The 24,687-nt window shown below is 46.1% G+C and overlaps 1 protein-coding gene across 1 annotated transcript in view; it reads right to left on the minus strand.

Moving 5' to 3' along the window:
• Positions 1–20,560: 20,560 nt before the first annotated feature.
• The window catches only part of LOC145360168 (solute carrier family 2, facilitated glucose transporter member 1), a 29,694-nt gene continuing 25,567 nt past the window's right edge, over positions 20,561–24,687 (minus strand). The window contains exon 10 of the mRNA XM_080215169.1: positions 20,561–24,075. Within this exon, the coding sequence (XP_080071295.1) occupies positions 23,872–24,075 (204 nt within the window). The 3' untranslated portion in view covers positions 20,561–23,871. The remainder of the gene's footprint in view (positions 24,076–24,687) is intronic.

A 24,687-nucleotide genomic window follows, 5' to 3' on the forward strand; every position in this document is an offset into this window, starting at 1 on the left:
GTAAGTGGATGGTGAATGGACAGTGAGTGGACGGTGAGCGGGCAGTGAATGGACAAAGAGTGGACAGTGAATGAACGGTGAGTGGATGGTGAATGGACAGTGAGTGGACGGTGAGTGGGCGGTGAGCGGACAGAGACTGGACAGTGAGTGGATGGTGAGTGGGGTGAGTGGACGGTGAGCGGGCAGTGAATGGACAGAGAATGGACAGTGAATGAACGGTGAGTGGATGGTGAATGGACAGTGAGTGGACAGTGAGTGGATGGTGAGTGATGGTGAGTGGACGGTGAGCGGACAGAGACTGGACAGTGAGTGGACAGTGAGTGGACGGTGAATGGACAGAGAGTGGACAGTGAGTTAATGGTGAGTGGATGATGAGTGGACAGTGAGTGGACGGTGAGAGGACCGTGAGTGGACAGTGAGTGGACAGTGAATGAACGGTGAGTGGATGATGAGTGGACAGTGAGTGGATGGTGAGAGGACCGTGAGTGGACAGTGAGTGGACGGTGAGTGGACGGTGAGTGGACAGGATAAGTTTGTGTTTATCAGAAGCATTTGAAAAGTCTCTGATGTCCCATCCCAGAGTCTGTGGGATTTACAGAGGGATTTCTGCATTTGTGTAAAGCGGGAATGGTCGATGCAGGCACAGACACATTGGAATGTTAATGTGAATGTGCGAACACAGCCATCCCTGCTCCTGACTGTCGGAAGCAGCCAGTGTGAGGCAGTGTCCTCTGCTGGTGGTTTATTCTGGATGGGTTTTGAGTTGGAAGGCTTTCAGCCAGTTAGTGAGAGTGAGCACAGACAGCACAGCGCTGAGAGAGAAATTCCACCCAGACATTTAGTCCAATTGCTGCCTATTTCAATGTAAAAAAAACTTATCACCAGTGGATGTGTTGGTTTTCGATTGGTTTTGGTCTATAAAACCACCCTTAAATTCAAAGAGAATGTTTTCCCAAACATTATGTAGAATGTATCGCACAGAAACCAGACATGAAGCCCACTGCAGCCTCTGCTGCACAGGGGTCTCCTTCTCATTTAAAGCTATCACTTTAACCCTCTACCCCCTTCTAAAGCACATCATTATCCAGCTTCACCTTAAATATATCCAGACTATTCACGTCAGACACCACACCACGGGAACAAGTCCCACATTCTCCCCTCACTCCATCCAGGAGCGCTTTCCATTTTACTGAAATCTCCCTGGAACAAGAGTAATTTTATCTGTGAAATAGGAAATGGAATCTCAAGTTAGAAATGTCTTGCTCTGTGGGAGGTGAGTTGGAGAGTAAAGCATATTTCAAAACCACTTTGTATTCTTGCATATTAGATTAAATTGCTGTGGCACGGTCTGCTTTTAGCACAACTTTGAAACTGTCACATTTCCTTAAAAGCCAAGTTCACATTTCTAACCTCTATTAAAAATCTAATTCACTGTGCCGGACATGATCAAACCCCGAATCCCCTCACCTGGTCTTCACATTAACCAGTTACAGAGGGTCACAGAGGTCAGAAATATCATCCAATCCCCTCAACCCACCCAATCCCCTCAACTTCCAATCCCCTCAACTACCCGATCCCCTCAACTACCCGATCCCCTCAACTACCTGATCCCCTCAACTCCCAATCCTTTCAACTCCCTATCCCCTCAACTACCAAATCCCCTCAATTCTCAATCCCCTCAACTATCCAATCCCCCCCAACTCCCAATCCCCTCAACTCCCAATCCCCTCAACTCCCAATCTCCTCAACTCCCACACTGACTTGCACAGAGGTTTGGAGTGAAATCTGCAGGGACCCTGTCAATTCTGAGGACTAAGAGTAATGGAGGAAGAGAGAAGGGCAGCTGGGGGAGGCCGTGAGCTACTCAGGGGATGAGCTGATGCCCAGTTGAGGGACAGACAGTGTCTGTCTGTCCAAGTGCACAGGGCTACCAGAATCCTGATCCCCAGGGGAGAAAGCTGTTGAGTGAAGGATCCTCTCTCCAGACACAGCCAGTTGGTTACTCTACAGTGCTGAGATCTGTCTTCCTGGGTCAGGGTTCTCTCTTCCTCTGTTATTCTGCTGTGACCACTTTCACCTCCTCCACAACCAACTCTTGTTTCCCTGCTTGACTCATCATCCTCCTTTTGTCATCAAGACTTGGCTGTTTAATCACTCCTGTAAAATCAGAACAATGTCTTTCTTTTTACTCAATGGAGGATTCCTCCCCACTGTGTTGGTGGGGCTCTCATTGTGACCGACACATTTCCTGCACTTCTGCCCTCACCCCTTCGTTTTTCTCCCAGAAGCATGATAGAACAGACCTTCCAGGGATATCCATATGACATCACTTTGTTATGTGATCTAGTCTTAGTTTAATTTTTGCTTGAGCACAGCACACGCGCATAGCCCTAATATCTTTAAGCTTTATTCCCATTATAACTGTTCTCATGTGCCTAGTTTTAATAAATCAACCCACAACATGTTTATCCATGAGCGATTAGTGTCTTGCATCTTGTACAATGAATAAGCCCAAGGTATTACATTATTTCTGAAGGACAACATCTATCTCCACTTGGAGGGGCAAAGCTTGATCAGGGAGAGTCAGTATGCCTTCATCAGGGGAGGTCATGCCTAACAAATTTGATTGAATATTTTTAGGAGCTGACCAGGTGTGTAGACGAGGGTAGTGTGGTTGATGTAGTTTATATGGATTTCGGCAAAGCCTTTGACAAGGTCCCACATGGGAGATGGGTAAAGAAGGTAAATTCACACGGGATACAGGGTAATTTAATAAAGTGGATTTAAAACTGGCTCAGTTGTAGGAGACAGAGGGTGATGACAGAGGCTGCTTTAGTGACTGGAAGCCAGTGTCCAGTAGCGTACCACAGGGATCTGTGTTGGGTCTCCCTATTATTCATCATTTAAATAAATGACATTGATGATTATGTGGGGAGTTGGATTAGTAAGTTTGCTGAAGGCACAAAGATTGTCCGAGTGATTAACAGTGAGAAAGAGTGTTCTGGGCTACAAGAGGATAGAGGCAGAATGCTCATATGGGCAGATAAGTGGCAGATAGAATTTAACCCTGAAAAGTGTGAGATGAAACACTTTGGAAGGGGTAACTTGACAGCATAAGAACATAAGAAATCGGAGCAGGAGTAGGCCATCTAGCCCTTCAAGCCTGCCCCGCCATTCAATAAGATCATGGCTGATCTGTCATGGCTCAGTTCCACATTCCCGCCCTCTCCCCATAACCCTTAATCCCCTCGCTTATCAAAAACCCATCAACCTGCGTCTTAAAAATATTTAGCGAGGTAGCCTCCACCACTTCAACGGGCAGAGAATTCCAGAGATTCACCACCCTTTGAGTGAAGAAGTTCCTCCTCAACTCCGTTCTAAACCGCCCCCCCTTTATCTTGAGGCTGTGCCCCCTAGTCCTACTATCCTTTCTGAGTGGGAAGAGTCTCTCCACCTCTATCCTATCCATCCCATTCATCATCTTATATGTCTCAATGAGATCTCCCCTCATTCTTCTAAACTCTAATGAGTACAAGCCTAGTTTATTCAGCCTCTCCTCATAGCTCAACCCCCTCAACTCCGGTATCAGCCTAGTAAACCTCCTCTGCACTCCCTCCAAGGCCAAAATATCCTTGCGTAAGTGTGGCGACCAAATCTGCACACAGTACTCCAGCTGCGGCCTCACCAGTGCCCTATACAGCTGCAGCAAGACCTCCCTACTTTAATATTCAATCCCCCTCGCTATGAAGGCCAGCATCCCATTCGTCTTCCTGACCACCTGCTGCACCTGCAGGCTGGGTTTTTGCGACTCATGCACAAGGACCCCCAGGTCCCTCTGCACCGTCGCCTGCTGCAGTTTTTCGCCACATAAGAGTCCTTCCTACCATTATTCCTACCAAAGTGGACCACCTCGCACTTGCCAACATTAAATTCCATTTGCCAGTTCCTGGCCCATTCGCCCAGCCTATCTAGATCCTTCTGCAGACTCTCCACACCCTCTGCGCAATTTGCCGTTCCACCAATCTTGGTGTCATCAGCAAATTTCGGCACCATACACTCGGTTCTCTCCTCCAGATCATCTATATAAATGGTAAATAGCAGAGGCCCCAGCACCGACCTCTGGGGCACTCCACTAGTCACCAACCGCCAATCCGAATAGCACCCATTGACCCCCACTCTTTGCCTCCTATTTGACAACCAATCCTCTATCCACGCTAACACCCTACCCCCATCTCCATGCCCCCTTACCTTCTGCAATAACCTCTTGTGAGGTAACAAGCAAATACTCAATGAATGGTAGGACACAGGAAGTTCTGTGGAACAAAGGGAGCTTGGCGTGTTTGTCCATAGATCTCTGAAAGTGGAGGGGAATTTTAACAGGGTGGTGAAAAAGGGATATGGGACACTTGCCTTTATCAATGAAAGTCATGATGTGGATCTGGACCTTCAGAGCAACCTCTGTTCTCTCATCCCACGTACCTCCCACTTTGGAGATTTCTACTGCCTCCCAAAGATACACAAGGCAAACACACCCGGCCGTTCCATCGTATCGGGCAATGGGACTCTGTGCAAGAACCTCTCCGGCTACATTGAGGGCATCCTGAAACCCATTGTACAAAGAACACCCAGCTTTTGTTGCGACACTACGGACTTCCTACAGAAACTCAGCACACATGGAGCAGTTGAACCAGGGACACTCCTCGTCACAATGGATGTCTCAGCGCTCTACACCAACATCCCCCACGACGATGGCATTGCTGCGACTGCCTCAGTACTCAACGCCGACAACTGCCAGTTTCCAGATGCAATTTTACAACTCATCCGCTTTATCCTGGACCACAATGTCTTCACCTTCAACAACCAGTTTTTCATCCAGACACATGGAACAGCCATGGGGACCAAATTCGCACCTCAATATGTCAATATCTTCATGCACAGGTTTGAACAAGACTTCTTCACCGCACAGGACCTTCAACCGATGCTATACACTAGATACATCGATGGCATTTTCTTCCTGTGGACTCATGGTGAACAATCACTGAAACAACTATATGATGATATCAACAAGTTCCATTCCACCATCAGACTCACCATGGACTATTCTCCAGAATCAGTTGCATTCTTGGACACACGCATCTCCATCAAGGACGGTCACCTCAGCACCTCACTGTACCGCAAGCCCACGGATAACCTCACAATGCTTCACTTCTCCACCTTCCACCCTAAACATGTTAAAGAAGCCATCCCCTATGGACAAGCCCTCCATATTCACAGAATCTGCTCAGATGAGGATTGCAACAGACACCTTCAGACGTTGAAAGATGCCCTCATAAGAACAGGATATGGTGCTCGACACATCTATTGACAGTTCCAACGCGCCACAGCCAAAAACTGCACTGACCTCCTCAAAAGTCAAACACGGGACACAGTGGACAGAGTACCCTTCGTCATCCAGCACTTCCCCGGAGCAGAGAAGCTACAACATCTTCCCCGGAGTCTTCAACGTGTCATTGATGAAGACAAACATCTCACCAAGGCCATCCCTCACCCCCACTTCTTGCCTTCAAACAACTGCACAACCTCAAACAGACTATTATCCGCAGCAAACTACCCAGCCTTCAGGAGAATAGTGACCACAGCACCACACAACCCTGCCACAGCAACCTCTGCAAGACACGTCAGATCATCGACACGGATAGGATAAGCAGCACGAAAGGATATCCTGAGGAATGGTACATTAGGGAGACCATGCAGATACTATGACAACGGATGAATGAACACCGCTCGACAATCACCAGGCAAGACTGTTCCCTTCCTGTTGGTGAACACTTCAGCGATCATAGGCATTCGGCCTCTGATCTTCGAGTAAACATTCTCCAAGGCTGTTGGACTTTAACCTGGTGTTGTGAGGCAATGAAAGCAAAGATTACAAAAGCAAGGAAGTCATATTGGAGTTGTATAGAACTTTGTATAGAACTCTATAGAGCACTGTGTGCAGTTCTGCTCTCCACATTACAGGAAGGATGTGATTACGCTGGAGGGGGTGCGGTGGAGATTCACCAGGATGCTGCCTGGGGTGAAACATCTAAGTTATAAAGAGAGGTTGGATAGGCTCCGGTTGTTTCCGTTGGAGCAGAGAAGACTGAGGGGCGACCTGATCGAGGTGTCTACGACTGTGAGATGCACGGACAGAGTGGATAAGGAGCAGCTGTTCCCCTTAGCGGAAGGGTCAGTCACGAGGGGACATTGATTCAAGGTGAGGGGCTGGAGGTTTAAGGTGGATGTGAGGAAAACATTTTTACCCAGAGGGAGGTCTGGAATGCGCTGCCTGGGAGGGTGGGTGGAGGTGGGTTGCCTCACATCCTTTAAAAATTATCTGGGTGAGCACTTGGCACATCGTAACATTCAGGGTGAGGGGTCAAGTGTAGGCAGATTGGATTTGGTGGGAGTTCAGTTGCTTCTAACGTGTCCATGTGGAATTGATGGATGATCCCATAGAATTCCTACAGTGCAGAAGAAGGCCATTCGGCCCATTGAGTCTGCACCAACAACAATCCCACCTCGGTCCTATATCCATAACCCCATATATTTACCCCTCTAACCTATGTATCCTGGGACATTAAGGGGTAATTTAGCACAAATGCACCTAACCCACACACCTTTGGACTGTGGGAGGAAACCCACGCAGACATGAGGAGAACATGCAAACTCCACACAGACAGTGGCTTAAGCCAGGAATCGAACCCAGGTCCCTGGTGCTGTGAGGCCAATCGGTCATATAGATTCATTATAATAACACAACACTTTCATTTCGCTGTTGACTCATCCTTCTTTATCTTAACCATCATCACTTAGTCTGGTAAATCACTCTTGCCCCATCAAACCAAATGTTTCCCCTTCTGGGGCCATCCAGAACAGGAGGTCACAGGTACAGGCTGAGAGGCGGTCGATTTAAAACCGAGATGAGGAGGAACTACTTCTCACAGAGGGCGGAGAATTTGTGGAACTCGCTGCCCCGTAGCCCAGTGGAGTCTGAATCGTTGAATGGTTTCAAGAGAGCGATAGATATATTTCTAATAAAAAAGGGATAAGGGGAACAGGTGGGGAGGTGGATTTGGGACCAGAGAGAGATCAGCCATGATCTGATTGAATGAGGGAGCAGGCTGGAAGGGCTGAACTTGCCGACTTCTGATCCTAATCCCTATGTTTCTATCAGAGCAGGATTTCTTTTTGCTCAGCTGTGAATCCCCCCCACCATCCCACCCCCACCCCCCACGCAGTTGACAGGGTCCTCATCAGTGCCTGATGCATTCCTGCCCTCACCTCTTCCCCTCCCTCCCTGAACCACAATAATGTTCCCATGACGCCCCCACCTCCCCTCCCCTACCAGTATTCTGTAGGGACTGTTCCCTTCAGGGTATCCTGACCCATCCCCCTATGACCCCCAATCCTTCATTACCTTCCCAGGGCACCTTGCCATGCAATCACAGGAGGTGTAACACCTTCCCCTTTGCCTGCCCCCTCCTCAGTGTCCGAGGCCTCAGGGGAAGCAGTGTTTCGCTTGCGCCTCCTTCTCCCACATTTACTGTTCACCATGGGGGTCACCTCCACATTGGGGAGATTTAACACAGACTGGTGGTCACTTTCTCAAACACCTCCCACTCAGTGGAACTGATGGTCTAGTTGTATGATTACTAGATTATTCATCCAGAAACTCAGCTAATGTTCTGGGGACCCGGATTCGAATCCCACCACGACAGATGATGGAATTTGAAATATCAATAAAAAAATCTGGAATTAAGAATCTACAGATGACATTCTCGATTACTGGGAAAACCCATCTGGTTCACTAATGTCCCTTTAGGGAAGGAAATCTGCCGTCCTTACCTGGTCTGGCCTACATGTGACTTAAGGGTCACAGTAATGTGATTGACTCCCAACTGCCCTCCAAGGGCAACTAGGGATGGGCAATAAATACTGGCCAACCAGCGACGATGCCCATGTCCCACGAATGAATTTAATAAAAGTCACTCCCTCTGCTCACTTACCGGTGGAGTCTGGCACTTTGCTCACGCTCACATCTCTGTCTTTGACCTGTTGCGATGTTCTAGTTAAATTCAATGTAAATTTGAGGACCAGCCTCCCATCTCCTGTCGAGGAGCCTTCTGGAGTCAACAGTGAGTTCAACAATTCCAGATGGTGAAATCTGACCCGATTTCTGAATCTTGAGTTGGTGCTGATTTGAATCTTGTTTTTCTGGTTTGTGTTTTCAGACCCAGCAGAGGTTCTGCTACTGACTCTCACTCTGCAGAAATAATTTCTTTCTTTACTGCAACCACTCCCTTTGCCTTTTACACAATGACATGTCTCTCGCCCTCTATCTTGTCCCAAACCTTCCATATTCTTATCCTCCTCTTCCCTCTCTTCAGCTGCATCTAGTCCATCATATTTTGACCTTCCTTCAGAGTTCAGGTGAGATTCTCCAGCTTTCCAGCCGCATGTTTCCTGCCAGCGGGAGGTGGCCTGTTGATTGCTAGCAGGGGGATTCTCCAGTCCCGCTGCTGGAGAATCCCACCGGCATGGCTGGCCAGAGAAGTCAGCCATCATTTTCAGCCCAGACCATGAAATTTTTTCACAAACCTCCCTCAGTTTCACTCTTATCCTCTGAGTCTTACCAAGAATGATTCACTTTGAATATCTCTCAGCTCTGACAGAAAGCCTTCAACCTGACAGTTAACTTTGATTTGGTTTGATTTATGATCACATGTATTATCATAAGGTGAAAAGTATTGTTTCTCGCCTACTATACAGACAAAACATACTGTCCATAGAGAAGGAAACAAAAGAGTGCAGAATGTAGTGTAACAGTCATAGCTAGGGTGTAGAGAAAGACCAGCTTAATGCGAGGTAGGTCCATTCAAAAGTCTGACAGCAGCAGGGGAGAAGTTGTTCTTGACTTGGTTGTATGTGACCTCAGACTTTTGTATCTTTTTCTCAATGGAAGAAGGTGGAGAATGTCCGGGGAGCATGGGGTCCTTGATTATGCTGGCTGCTTTGCCAAGGCAGCGGTAGGTGTAGACAAAGTCAATGGATTGGAGGCTGGTTTTAACTTGATGTCTTTCTCCAAATCTTGACCTGCCGAGTATTTCCCAGAGACTCCTGTTTTCTGATGAAACGCGTTCAAAGCTGTTTTTTGAATGGCGTATTTTATGCAGAACTCCAGCAGATGGCAGCAACAGCTGGCGTATCCAGCTGTGTGCATTGCCAGAGTGAAAGATTCTCTGGAGATTCCCAGCGGATTTCCATGAACCTTGACCTGGCCCGGCCCCCACCTGCTGGAAATCCAGTGGTGGGCGGGATGGGAGAATTCCAACGATTGCGTTAACAACTTTTAAACCTTTCATTGAGAACACTTTGAAAGAAATATATTGTTTGCACATTGATAAATTTGTTCAAATAGTTTTAAGTAGGAAAACAACCCAAACATTTTGCAACGTTATTCAAGATGTTGCAACTGGGGCCTTTGGCGCTGGTTGAATTTTGGAATTACGAGTTAAAATCTGCAGCGTGGGAAAAATACAGATTAAAATGTGAGGAAGAGTGGGGGTGAAGATCTCAAGAGTAAGTTCCAGAATCTTCCTCTCCGCACAGACAGCTGGACTCAATGTCAGCTCACCAAATCTCCAAATCTCACGCTGGGCTGGGAGGGATATCTCCCAGGTCAGCCAGGACCATCCACTCAGCAGGAGAGAGCTTCGGGGTGATGGGTTTGCTGCTGTCCACCAGCTGTGCCCCCTGGAGGCACCCACCCCTCTCCCCCCTACTCACCCCTGCCTCCCCTCCACTCACCCCCCCTTTCCCCCATTTCCTCCTGCATCTACCAGCAGCCAATGGAAAATGGGGCAGAATGAAGAGCAATGGCACAGCACAGTGGCACAGAGGTTAGCACTGCTGCCTCACAGCGCCAGGGACCCGGGTTCAATTCCCAGCTCGGGTCACTGTCTGTGTGGAGTTTGCACATTCTCCCCGTGTCTGCATGGGTTTGCTCCGGGTGCTCCAGTTTCCTCCCACATTCTGAAAGATGTGCTGGTTAGGGTGCATCGGCCATGCTAAATTCTCCCTCAGTGTAACCCGAACAGGTGCTGGAGTGTGGCGACTAGGGGAATTTCACAGTAACTTCCTTGCAGTGTTAATGTAAGCCTTACTTGTGACTAATAAATAAACTTCACATTTTAAAGTTCCACACCTTGCTGGGATCTCTGTGTTCTGAGACCCATGGGTCAGAAATAAAGCTGCTGCCTGAGCTTCACCATCGAGAGGAGAACGCAACTCAACGTCTTTGAAATCCAGTTGTCTCAAGACTATTGGGATGTCCCTTTAATTGGCCAATTGTACTGACCGGGAGCCCCACCCACCCGAAAAGACCCCCTTCCCATTTCGAGATCTCCCAGTTTTACACAGACAGTGTTGCACTGGTAAACCTTATTTATTTATTCGTCACAAGTAGGCTTACATTAACACTGCAGTGAAGTTACTGTAAAAATCCCCTAGTTGCCACACTCCAGCACCTACCCGGGTATACTGAGGGAGAATTTAGCACAGCCAATGCACCCTAACCTGCACATTTTTGGACTGTGGAAGGAAACCAGAGCACCCAGAGGAAACCCACACAGACACGGAGAGGATGTGCAGACTCCACACATATAGTGACCCAAGTTGGGAATTGAACCCGGGTCCTTGCTGAGAATCCCAAAACGGCGTGAGACTCGCTCCAGAACCTTCTTACTGTCCTCCTGTTACACATTATTAAATTCACTGCACCTGACAAGCCTCCCAGTGCAGTGGATGGAAAATCCCACACTCTGTGCTGTAAGATGGTAATCTGACTGTGGTTAAATACCACCCTCCCCCCAGGCTGTGGGAGGGGTGGATCATCTACAAGTTCAAACAGAAACACAGCAATTCCAAAATCCCAAACTTCTCTTAACCAAGTACTTCTTCAAAAAGGTATTTTTGTAATTTAGTCAGAGCTGATCCCAAACTCCAACAACCTCCCCCATTCACCGTGGTCCCACTCAATGTATCCATTCCCTGCCATTTTAACACCCGATCCCGCTCCCAGGCCCACATGTCTGTCCGTGTCCTGCTGCAATGTTCCAGTGAAGCTCAACACAAACTGGAGAAACAGCATCTCATCTCCCAGCTCGGCCTCCCAGTCTCAACATCAAGTTCAACAACTTCAGATAATTAGTTCTATCTCACCCTGACCCCTTTGTTTTCATTTTATTTACTTTTTAATTGTTCTCTACCTTTTATTTCTTTATTGTCTTTCTTTATCTTTCTTCCCTCCACTCTTTGCCCTGACTTTATCTCCCTTTCCTTATCTTTTCTGCCCTTTGCTTCCCCCATCCCCCTTTTCCTCAATTTTCCCCCTCTCTCACCCATCCCCCCCATCCCCCCGGCATCTTCATCAGTCACAGTTTACCCTCTGGTTTCAGCTTCTCTGCCCTTTGGCCATTCACACCCTCTATTCTCTTGATGGGCTGCCATTAGCAGCCTTTCCCCTGGTTTCTGTGGCTATGACTCATTTTTCATTCCCTCCCCCTGCAGTATAAATATCTCCCACTTTCTCAGCCTTTTAGCTTTGACAAAGGGTCATCTGGACTCAAAATATCAGCTCTTTTCTCTCCTTATAGATGCTGCCAAACCTGTTGAGATTTTCCAGCATTTTCTTTTATCCATTCCTCTCCCAGGATTGCCCCCTCCCCTAAGCCTCCCTCTGTTACCCCGCTCTCCTTCACTATCACCTTCCACACTCCTTCTCTGCTCGCTGAGCCAACACCCGTTCCTGCTCCCATGCCCACTCTGACCCTGACCCTGATCCCGACCCTGACCCTGACTCTCACCTTGACCCTGACCCTGACTCTGACCCCGACCCTGATTCTGACCCTGACCCCGACCCCGACCCTGACCTTGACCCTGAACCCAACCCTGACCCTGTCTCTGACCCTGACCCTGGCCCTGACCCTGACCCTGACCCTGCCTCTGACCCCTGATCTTGAACATAACCTTGACTCTGACCCTGACCCTGCCTCTGTCACTAACTCTGACCCTGATCCTGAACATGACCCTGACCCTGGCCCCTGACCCTGACCCTGGCCCTGAAAATGACTTTGACCCTGACCCTGCCTCTGAACCTGACCCTGCCTTTGACCCTGACCCTGACCCTGATTCTGATTCTGATCTTGACCCTTCCCAATATCTCAGCCACTTATTTCATCTGTTTCCATGCCATCCCCTGCACCATGAAATGTTCAATTGTCACCCTGTATCTGCCACCCATCACATCCCACCCAGGCCCTCTATCTGTGCCTGTACCCTCCACTGCCCAGTGCCTTCAACTCAACCCCCAGGACTGCAGTGTAGACTGCACAGATTTTGCTTTCTCAGACCATCTTCCTATCAACATCCCTGCCCAGAAACCCTCTCCCCACCCAACCACTGCAACCCCCAGAACCAAGAGGCAAGTCCTTTCTCTCCATCCCACGTCCCTGCACCCTCAGATTTCCTCGCTGCCTGCTTCCCTGTGTGGACAATCTGTGTTCCTTCTATGGACAAATTCCCCCTCCCTTCCACCATTAGACTATCTCCCATGTCCAGTCCTCGCTGCCGTCCTTCCCCCTATGTCCAGTCCTCACACAGTTTGGCCCAACAGCACCCGATATGAGTCAGGATTTGTGAGAGGTCTCAGAGACGAAAGCAGTGTCACCTCACCTCCGAGTCACAGAAGAATCTACTCAGCTGCTCCACACTTGCTGGACCACTCTCATTTCTGATTAGAGGGAAGCTTAACCCCAGTGAGCTGGCTTTTGGATAAGAATCCTTGGCATGCGAATGTTTATGGAAAAGAGCTCCCCGACATCGACCAACAAGAAGCGAGAGCCACCTTTCTCCAACCTTTACAATCCCGAGAACATTATTCCTCAAGTTCATTGCACCTTACAGTCAATTAAATTCGCTGCACCTTCCAAGACTCCTATTTATTGATTACAGCTCAGCCTTCAACACCATGATTCTTACAAAACCCATCTTCAAACTCTGTGGCCTGGGGCTCAGCTTCTCCCTCTGTGACTGGATCCTGAACTTCCAAACCTCAGGCGTCAATCAGTAAAGATAAGCAACACCTTCTCCACGACCATCCTTAACACCGGTGTGTTCTCAGCCCCTGTGACTGTGTGGCCAAATTCCCCTCCACCTCGATTTTCAAGTTTGCTATTACACCACCATAGTGTAACAATGAGATAGAACAGGAAAGAGATAGAGAGCCTGGTGAACTGGTGCGATGACAATAATCTCTCTCTCAATGTCAACAAAATTAACGAGATAGCCATTGACTTCAGGAAGTGTAGTGGAGCATAATTAGATAAATGTGAGGTAATGCATTTTGGTAGATTGAACTAGGGTAGGACTTACTTAGTTAATGATAGAGCGCTGGGCAGAGTTATAGAACAAAGAAATCTAGCAGTACAGGTTCATAGCTCCTTGAAAGTGGAGTCACAGGGGGCAGAGTGGTGAAGCAGGTATTCAGCATGCTTGGTTTCATTGGTCAGAACATTGAATATAGGAATTGGGCCACCCTGTTAAGTTGTACAAGACATTGGTAAGGACACACTTGGAATAGAGTTCTGGTCACTCTATATGGAAAGGTTATTATTAAACTAGAAAGAGTGCAGAAAAGATTTGCTAGAATGCCATGGGGACTTAATGATTTGAGTTATAGGGAGAGGTTGGATAGACTGGGGCTTTTTTCTCTGGAGCATAAGATGCTTAGGGGTGATCTTATAGAGGTCTATAAAATAGTGAAGGGCATAGATCGGCTAGAAAGTCTATATTTTTTCCCAAAAATAGGGGAGAGATACAAAAGGGTCCAGAGAGGCAATTGTTTCACACAGAGGGTGGTGAGTGTATGGAACAAGCTGCCAAGGGTCGTAGTAGAGGCAAGTACAATTTTGTCTTTTATAAAGCATTTAGACAATCACTTGAGTAAGATGGCTATCAAGGGATATGGGCCAAAGACAGGCAATTGGGATTAGCTTAGGGTTTAAAAAAAGGGGCATGGATATGTTGGGCTGAAAGGCCTGTTTCTATGCTGTAAACTCCTATGGATCTATAACATGCCCCTGTCTACATCACTGGGGATAAAGTAGAAATGATCAAGAGGGCTTTAAGTTTTTAGGTGTCCAGATCACCAACAACCTGTCCTGGTCCCCCCATGCCTTTACTATAGTTAAGAAAGCCCCACCAACGCCTCTACTTTCTCAGAGGTCTAGGGAAATTTGGCATGTCAGCTACGACTCTCACCAACGTTTATAGATGCCCCATAGAAAGCATTCTCTCTGGTTGTATCACAGCTTGGTATGGGCTCCTGCTCTGCCCAAGGCCACAAGGAACGACAAAAGGTCACGAATGTAGCTCAGTCCATCACACAAAAACAGCCTCCCATCCATTGACACTGTCTATACTTCCCACTTCCTTGGAAAAGCAGCCAGCATAATTAAGGACCCCATGCATACTCTCCTTCACCTTCCTCCTTCGGGAAAAAGATTGAAAAGTCTGAGGTCACGTACTAACTGACTCAAGAACAGCTGCTTCCCTGCTGCTGTCAGACTTCTGAATGGACCTACCTCGCATTAAACTGATCTTTCGCTACTCCCTAGCTATGGCTGTAACACTACATTCTGCACCCTCTCATTTCCTTCTCTATGAACGGTATGCTTTGTCTGCAGAGCATGCAAGAAACAATATTTTTCACTGTATACTAATACATGTGACAATAATAAATCAAAATAAAATCAAAGTCTCCCACTGCAGTAGAGTGGAAAATTCCATACTTTGCGGAGTAAGGTGGTTATCTGACTGTGATTAATTACCTCCCAGGGAGGAGGGGATTACCTACAAGTTTAAACAGAAATGCAGCAATTCCTAAATCCCAAACCTCTCTGAACCAAATGTTACTTCTTGGAAAAGATATTTTTGTAATTTAATCAGAGCTGATCCCAAACATCTTCAAATAAGGAAATCTGTGTGTTGCCTGGATTCCTTCCCAAAAAGCTTGGCCAAGGCTAGGAACATGACTTGCTCAGCTGATGGTCCAGGGTTAGGACAATTAACTCAATATGAGGCATTCTGAGAATTCAGCATTGCTGCGTCATTCAGTGAAATCCATCGGTTCATTTCCAGAGGAGATTCTGAAATGTATCACTGGAGGCAAACAGTGCTCATGATGTGGGCTAACCCGAAAGCTTGCGAGTATATTATCAAATAAATAGGTTGGACTAAAACCTGGTGTTGTCAGACTTTTTACTGGGCAAACAGTGCGCCAGTGTACCGGGCCACCAGGCTCATACCCGATACTGTGGATTATTAGAGTTCTGGCTGCAATGGGAATTAGCTAGCACACTGTATACAAACCAGAAAAACACTTTCGTTAACACTCTGTGGACTGAGCATGGGGTTTCTTTTTATTTGTTCGTGGGATGTGGACATCACTGGCTGGGTCAGCATTTATTGCCCATCCCTGAGGGCATTTCAAGAGTCAACCACATTGCTGTGAAGCACATGTTGGCCAGACCGGGTAAGGACGGCAGATTCCCTTCCCTAAAGGACATCAGTGAACCAGATAGGTTTTTCCGGCAATCACCAATGGTTCATGGTCATCAGCAGATTCTTAATCCCAGGTACTTTTTTATTGAATTCAAATGTTATCACCTGCCGTGGCAGGATTCGAACCCAGGTCCCCAGAGCGTTACCCTGGTCTCTGGATCACTTGTCCATTGACAATGCCACCACGCCACCACCAGGCCATCACCCTCCTCCCCGACCCCCCCACCGTCTCTGATGAGGAAAGGTTGAATGTGTTGGTCCTATATTCCTTAGGGTTTAGAAGAATGAGGGGTGATCTTATTGAAACATGAGGGGGGATTGCCCTCTTCCCCATCCCTGTCAATGGGGTTTTCCCATTATTCGCACCCTCCATTGCTGGGGAACCCGAGCCGGGGATCACCATCAGCGGGATTGAAAAATCCCAGGCAACCTGGCCAAAAATCCCACCCTGCAAGATTCGGAAAGGGTTTGGCAGGCTAGATGCTGGGAGAGTGTTTCACCTCTGAGGGGAGGTGAAAATAAGAGGGTTTAAAAATAAGAGGTCCCATTTAAGTCAAAGATGAGAAGGAAATTTCTTTCTCAGAGGGTCATGAATCTTTGAAATTCGCTTGCACAGAAAACAGTGGATCATTGAATATATTCCAGGTGGAGTTGGACAGAGCTCTCAATGGAAGGAGAGTTAGGAGTTAGGGGAACAGACATGAAAGTAGGAGTTGAGGCCAAGATTAGATCAGCTATGATCTTATTGGATGGCAACTGCCGATTAGAGGGGCTGAACGGCCTACTCATGGCTCCAATTTCCTATTTCTATGTATTTCGCTTCTGGTAAAGAGGAAACACAGAAACATAGAAGATAGGAGCAGGAGGCCATTCATCACCATCACGGCTGATCATCCAAGTCAATAGCCTAATCCTGCTTTCTCCCCATAACCTTTGATCCCATTCACCCCAAGTGCAATATCCAGCCACCTCTTGAATACATTCAATGTTTTGGCATCAACTACTTCCTGTGGTAATGAATTCCACAGACTCACCACTCTCTGGGTGAAGAAATGTCTCCTCATCTCCGTCCTAAATGGTCTACCCTGAATCCTCAGACGGTTACAGCCAGAGTCTGTGACAAAAGAAGGGAGGTAAGGAGCCAGACTGGCTGCTTTGAGCAATGTATTCCTCAAACTCTGATCTCGGATACATTCCTTTACTCGGTGCACTGATATTTCGAAATTTCATCAGGCAAATGTGTAAAATCCTAAAAGCTTCAACATCCTGGGCCAGAAAGATGGGATTGGGTTAGTTTCAAACACCATCCAAAAGTCTTACTAAAGCTCTGAATTTAATAAAAATGTATGTCAGTGACTAAAATTCCTGAGTGTTTCACTGGGGACTCTCTGAGTCTTCAACATCCTGAGGGAAGGTCTGTCTGTCCTTTGAAAGTTGCTTTCTCAAAGATATGCTGTCTGCTTTCTTATTGAGGTTGAAGTTTGTGTTTTGCTACTTTCTCTTGTCTTTTCTCTGCATTTCTGAAGCCTGTACCTTTCTCGTGCCTTTTCAGCCTTTGCTGCGCTCAGATCCGTCTCCCTGAGCTGGTCTCTCAGTGTCACGCTGTCTGTTTACACCTCTTTCCACACTCTTCAATAACTCTTCATTTCTCATTTCCCCAATGAATTCACCTCAGTCACAATATCCAATATTACTGATTCTTCATTTTCACCAATTGCTTTTAACCATTCCTTTGTCGTGTTTTGTGTTTGAAAGAAACAAAAAATAGGAGGAGGAGGCCATTCAGCCCTTCGAACCTGCTCCGACATTCATTACGGTCATGGCTGATCATCCAAATCAATAACCCAATCCGGCCTTCCCCCATATCCTTTGATCCTCTTCACTCCGAGTGCTTTATCCAACTTCTTCTTGAAAATATTCAATGTTTTGGCTTCAACTACTCTCTGTGGCAGCGAATTCCACAGGCTGACCACTCTCTGGGTGAGGAAATTTCTCTTCATCTCTGTCCTAAATGGTCTACCATGTATCCTTGGACTGTGACTCCTGGTTCTGGATTCTCCCACCATCGGGAACACCCTTCCTTCATCTACCCTGTCTAGTCCTGTTGGAATTGTGTAGGATTCTATGAGATGCTCCCTCATTCACCTGAACTCCAGCAAATACAATCTTAACTTTCCTTATACATCAGTCCTGCTATTCTAGGAATCAGATTGATAAACCTTCTCCACACACACTCCCATAGCAAGGATACCCTTCCTCAGATAAGGAGATCAAAACTTCCTCCGTGCATCTCCCTCAAACTTTCCCCCTCTCACCTTGAACCTGTGCTCCCTTGTAATTGACACTTCCACCCTGGTAAAAAGGCTTTGACTAGCCACCCTGTCTGTGCCTCTCATAACGTTGTAGCCCTCTATCAGGTCTCCCCTCAGCCTCCATCTTTCCAGTGAAAACAACCCTAGTTTACTCAACCTCTCCTCATAGCCAACACCCTCGAAACCAAGCAACATCCTGGTGAACCTTCTTTGCACTCTGTCCAAAGAACATAAGAACATAAGAAGTAGGAGCAGGAGTAGGCCATCTAGCCCTTCGAGCCTGCCCCGCCATTCAATAAGATCATGGCTGATCTGAAGTGGCTCAGTTCCACATTCCCGCCCTCTCCCCATAACCCTTAATTCCCTGTTGCTTCCATGTTGTTCTGGTAGTGTAGTGACAGGACTGCATGCAATACTCCAAATGTAACCTAACCAAGGCTCTCTATAGCTGCAACATTATTTCCCAACTCTTGTGCTCAATGCCCTGGCCAATGAAGGCATGCATGCCATATACCTCCTTAATCACCTTGGCCATCTATGTTGCCACTTTTAGGGAACAATGGACCTGCACACCCTGATCCTTCTGTATGTTAATGTCCCTAATGGTTCTGCCAGTTATAGTGCAGTTCATATCTAAATTTCATATTCCAAAATGCATCATCTCACATTTGTCTACGTTAAACTCCATCTGCCATTTCTGTGCCCAAGTTTCCAATCTATCGATATACTGTTGTCCCCTCTGACAATCTCCAGCACTATCAGCAACTCCACCAATCTTCATGTCATCCGCAAACTTATTAATCAGATCCCCCACATTTTCCTCCAGATCATTTATTCATTTTGGAATTCCAGTTATTTTGCTTTGTGGGTAGTTGTTCAGTCAGAGGCTTTCACACTGGATATTCATGTATGGATGTATTTTCAGACATTTCTTGACCTGGCATTGCCGGTGTTGGACTGGGGTAAACACAGTAAGAAGTCTCACAACACCAGGTTAAAGTCCAACAGGTTTATTTGGTAGCACAAGCCACTAGCTTTTGGAGCGCTGCCCTTCATCAGGTGATGAAGGAGCATTGCTCCAAAAGCTCATGGTACCAAAGAAACCTGCCAGATATTACTTCACAGATGAATGTAGATTGATTTGAGAGTTCCTTAGGTCAAATTGTCCCTCTTATTAATGACTGGATAATCACCTCGTTGTTACATCTGGTTCTGTGCTAATCCCAAGAGGCTTCTAGAACGTTTGCACATATCTCTTTTTGTAATTATTTGCAGTTAGAGTTGAACTGTGAAGCAGTTTCAAACTCCATCTCAGCTTTCTCACATAATGTTAACTTCCTCCATTTCACCATTGGCTCCACCTTAACTTTCATCAGCCCTGGGCCCCAATCCCTGGAATTTCCTTCCTAAAGTTCTCTTTAAGACTGCCTTTAAAACCTAACTGATCATAGATCGTAGAATCCCTACAGTACAGAAGGAGGCTGTTCGGACCAACCACAACCCCACCCAGATCCTATTCTCATAACCCAATGCATTCACCTTGTTAATCCCCCTGACACTAGGGTCAATTTGGCATAGCCCAATCAACCAAACTCTCTGATCAAATCACTTGTCCCCATTGGCACGATCTCTCAGTCATTCAGGGTGGCAAGATCTTCTGGTCCTGCCAACGGCACACCCTCACCGCGGGTTCCCCGGTGCCGTGGGATGGAACCAATGGGAAATCTCATCACCAGCGGCAGGACCAGACAATCCTGTCATCGGCCAATGGCACGCTGTCTCCCACTGCCGAGGAAAATGTCACAGGGAGGCCAGAGAAACCTGGCACACGTCTCTCTATGAGGCTCAATGTGAAATACTGTTCAATAAATGTACCATGAAGTACCTTCAGGAACTTTATTACATGAAATGTGCTTTATAAATGCAAGTTGTTGTACACCGCAGTGTTATGGATCAGCACAAAATGCTGCCCAGTAGCACAGTGGTTAGCAACGCTGCCTCAGGGTTCGATTCCCGGCTTGGGTCACCGCCTGGATGGAGTTTGCATGTTCTCCCCGTGTCTGCGTGGGTTTCCTCCAGATGCTCCAGTTTCCTCCTACAGTCTAAAAGATGTGCTGGTTAGGGTGCATTGACCCAAACAGGCACCAGAGTGTGGGCGACTAGGGGAATTTCACAGTAACTTCATCGCAGTGTTAGTGTCAGCCTTACTTGTGACGCTAATAAACAAACTTTAACTTTTACTTTAAAAAACATTGTAACTAGCTTGTGAAAAATCTTTCACTCAGTGATGCCACAGGGGTGAACCTGCTGACTGTTAGGAACAGCCACAGGCAGGAACAACTATCGGAAAAAATATTTGAAGCCACAATTACATCATTTACAGATTAATTATTCACCACTCATTAAAGCAGAAAACCACAGATTTTGTTTTGTTCAGTTTTTTTTTATTTTCAGCTTAGTTGTCACTGTAGTGAGTTTCACAAGAAATAAGTATAAAATCTCGGTGTACAAATTCTATTCAAACAAAGCAGGAGTGTGAGTGGAAAGAGTCGCTGTTTTGAGTGGGTCTGTTTGTTTTCACTTCCCAATTCCCAATCTCCCTAAAGGTGTTATCATTTTGGATGAAATCCGATTATGAATCCAGAGGAAAGCATAATGAATGAATGAAAGCACCCAATAGGTTTGCAATGTTTATTGGTCATGAGGAGTATTTCCTGCCTTCAGAAAGACAACCCCTCATGCGATTTCTGAAGTGTGATTATCGGTGAGTGAGTAATGACCATTATTTTCTTCCCATTGGTCAGAAATGGCAGAAAGCCAGCCATTCACAACTCCCCCTGACTAATGGGAGTGGGGTTAAATCCTGATGAGAAACTGATGGGATCAGTTACAACACTGACCTTATTTTCCTCTGATGTCACTGGGCTGTGATACTGGACAGGGTGGAACATTAACATGCTACCCAATCCTTTGGTTCCATGCCTGGAATATTTGGTTAAAATTAACCCCGATGATTTCACACGTCTCAAGTACTCCTCCTGACACCACACCCACTCCTGACGCAAATGCCTTTAACCAAGTGCAAGTTAGCAAAAGGGATTGCGAATGGACTAACGGGGACTTTTGTGAATCTTCAACTCAAGTCATATTGTAGCTTTTAGCTATAACAGCTCTGAAGAGTCACACAGATTCGAAACATTAACTCTGCTCCTCTCTCCACATATGTTGCCAGTCCTTCTGCATCTTCTGTTTTTTATTTCCTATGATTGGCCTCCCAATCTAACCCACCTCCCTGTGCTGGGCCCTCCTTGCCTGGGTAGCTGTCAATCCAGTCCTTACCTGACTGACTGTCCAGGTCTAACAGTCTCATGATGCTCCCGTTGTCAGACCCCTAGCTCAGGATATTTCCTAAAGCAACTTCCAACTTGATCGCTCCCTCCTGACCCCCACAAACTTTGGGTAGCAGCAGGGCTAACACAGCACCAGCCCTCTGGACTCAGACAGATACACTGGATACCCTTCTTGCATTCCCCACACACTCAGCTAACCCAAGCCAAGGCTGGCCGACTCTCTGTGGATTCACTGATTTAACAGTCACTGCCAAAAGGGTGGTGGAAGGGAGACGATGAACAACCTGGAAAGAAAACTGGACAGGCACTTGGGAAATAAAATTGCAGGGCTACAGGGCAAGGGTGAGGGGACTGACTGGGTTGCACCACAGAGAGCTAGCATGGGGTCAACAGGCTGAATGGAGTGTGTGAGTTGCTATCAGAACCAGTGGTGTTATCAGGGTATTTGGAGCCTGGGGATGGGTCATCGAGCCTGAGAATGAAGATAAAAGCTGCCCCTGATTTTTATCCATTCATTCAGTCACATCCAACCCCCCCTTAGCCTCCTGTTAACAGTTACTCGGGCTATTTCTGCACTAGCTTTAATTCTAATTTAAATACAAAAAATGTTTCAAACAAGTCTTACCTAAAGAAAATACATCTTATATAAACTTGTTTCAGTTTACTGCATATCTATTTTCTACTTTTTTCTCAGATTAAAATATGTATAAAAATTGTCTAACCTAATTAACACAAATCATTCTTTTATTTAGAATGAATAGATAGTTCTAAATGATTTTTTTTGAAAAGCCTTCAACTGTTGGGGAGGGATTGGAACACAGGAATAGAACTGAACCTGGCTGGATGATGTAAATCAGCAATCTCTGCTCCATACATTCTGGTCTTTAGTTTCAAATAAGGGAATAATAATGGCGAGAGATGTAAAAGCAGGCTGCTAACTCCACTGTACACCATCAGACAAAGTTCAGAGCCACCTCAAGTAACAAATGAATTAGTGGGGCATGAGGAGCTAGTACTCAACACTACCTCGATACAGTGACAAAGACTATAGAATTTAGCATGAAGAGGTCACAGGTGATATTGGGTGGGAAGAAAGATAATGAACTGGCTGGAAATTTGAAGATGGGTTCTGGAAAATAGCAAAGGGACAATTAGCATCAATTTGACAAAGTATTGGAAGGTGAGGAACCTAGAACACAGCTCCAAGAGATTGTCAGTGAGATAAAAGATTCACAAGACTGAGGCAAAGCGAAGATTCCCAGGAAGCGCACATCGAGCAAATCTGCTAGTTTTGGGAGAAGTCATTTTGAAATCCTGAAATTGGTGACACAGGGTCAGTCAAGAATGAAAGCTTCTTGTGCGTGGACATGTGTTGAAGTTTAGCTGATCCCCATTTGGATAGGCTGAGGATTGGCACAGGATAGTCCACCATTTCCACAGGGGAACGTTTAACAACGTTACATTCTATAAACATCATGACTTTCAGTAAGGGAGTGATGCCTTCGAGGCCCCCAGGGAAGTACAAAAAACAAGCTTGCTTGTTTTATCAACTGACTAATCAAAAGGGTTTTGGAGTGGGTGACTGGATGGGAACAGAACTATACTGGTTTTGGTAGCAGAAAACACAAGTCATTCTTCACAAACCTGTACAATAAAACTACAAAGATTCCTGTAGCTTGACTCAGTGGCTATCACATCATACTGTCTGTACCAGCAGTGCTTGGCAGTAAATACACTACAACCCTCCCACACCAAATCCTTTTCCACACACATACTGTTTCCTTTAAAAGTGTTGTGAAAAAGTTACTAATACTTTATGTCATAAATGGTTGTGTTGTGTAGGAATTGGCCGCTGGTTCTTACACTGCTGCTGCCCATGTTAGTGTGGATAATGTTCTCCTGATTGATGTTTTACTCATGACCAGAAGTTGTTTTGGGTTACAGTAATGTACAGAAGAACTGTATTCAAATGTGTTAAGCGTGCATCCACTAATGTCAGAGGAATTCTAGATGATTTGAAATGCTCTTCATTAATAACAAACATTTGTTTTAATATTAAGAACTGATCTTCCGAACCAGAAAAGAGTTTTCTAAATGTGAACTGTACAAAAAGTAACACTATTCATTTACAACTAACAAATTCTACAGAAGCTAGACCTCCTTCTACGACATTTATACATTACATGTCATCTGAGTAGCTTATTATATTTACATTATTTTAGCTCTATAATTTATTGACCTATAAACACTATAAACATATTCAACATATAAATATTTTAACTCTATACATGGAAAGCTTTGAAAAACTAATTGATAATAACGTCAGTCAGAACCGTAAAATATTCAGAAAGTTAGTTTTGCTTACTGACCACGACATTTTACACAAATGGAGATGTGTACTGGTAAATAATCAGAGTTTGCTTCCTACACAATCACAGGAATCTGCTGATAAGCCAGTCACTCCACCTCCGTACAGATTTTGTCAGTAGTGTTGGCGCACACTAGTCCCCTTGACTTCTATTTGGCTGCTACACTGCAGCTCCCGGTTAAACCTGCGAATCCGCCCCCAGGCTGTTCAGTTCCTCGGGGCTCTGCTTCTCGGGATTATTGCCTCCCATTCCCTGACGGAAGCCAGAGGCAATCTCGTCAAATGTCCTCCCCTTGGTCTCGGGAACTTTGAAGTAGGTAAACACGAAAAACAGCACTAGCAGCACAGTGAAGATGATAAAAACGTACGGTCCACAGAGTTGCTGTTAGACGGAGAAAGGAAACCTGATTAATAACAGCAAGAAGTTCTGGCATTCTCTTTATATTCATCAATAAACGCTGTGCGATTTATCATAAACAGCCACAATATCGGACAGAGCTAACAATTTGCTATTATCAAAAGCAACAACTGTTGTATGGTAAGCCAGCTAGCAATATTGTGCCACTCTGGATTTTTCTGTTTAAAAGTTCCACTGATTTCAGACAAGCTCGTGTCTCCCAGGAACACTGAATGAAGTCTCCACTCTCTGCCTCCCATTACTGTCAAGGTTGCAAACAGCCAGCTGCAGTTGCCGCAAGTCTCTCTCAGCTCCCCATTACAGACAAACTACACAAGCAGTTAGCTCAAAGAGACTTTAGGCGGCTTTATTTAGGTGCTTTAACTCCTGGGCAGTTAAACCAGGACAGTGAGCTGGTGATGGTGTCATGGGATTATTTGTTATATTGATGCCAATTCAGCCATATATAACCGCTGAGTCTCCGCTCCCCAGTGTAAAGACTTGCTCAGTGACAGCCCAAAGTACACCAATGGATATTTAGATTTGCAATTCTGATCCACACGGTTCCCAGTGACTGTCAGACAAAACATCGCATTC

Source organism: Carcharhinus amblyrhynchos, chromosome 30 (assembly GCF_965287045.1).
Source record: "Carcharhinus amblyrhynchos chromosome 30, sCarAmb.v2.hapA, whole genome shotgun sequence".
Taxonomy (NCBI): domain Eukaryota; kingdom Metazoa; phylum Chordata; class Chondrichthyes; order Carcharhiniformes; family Carcharhinidae; genus Carcharhinus; species Carcharhinus amblyrhynchos.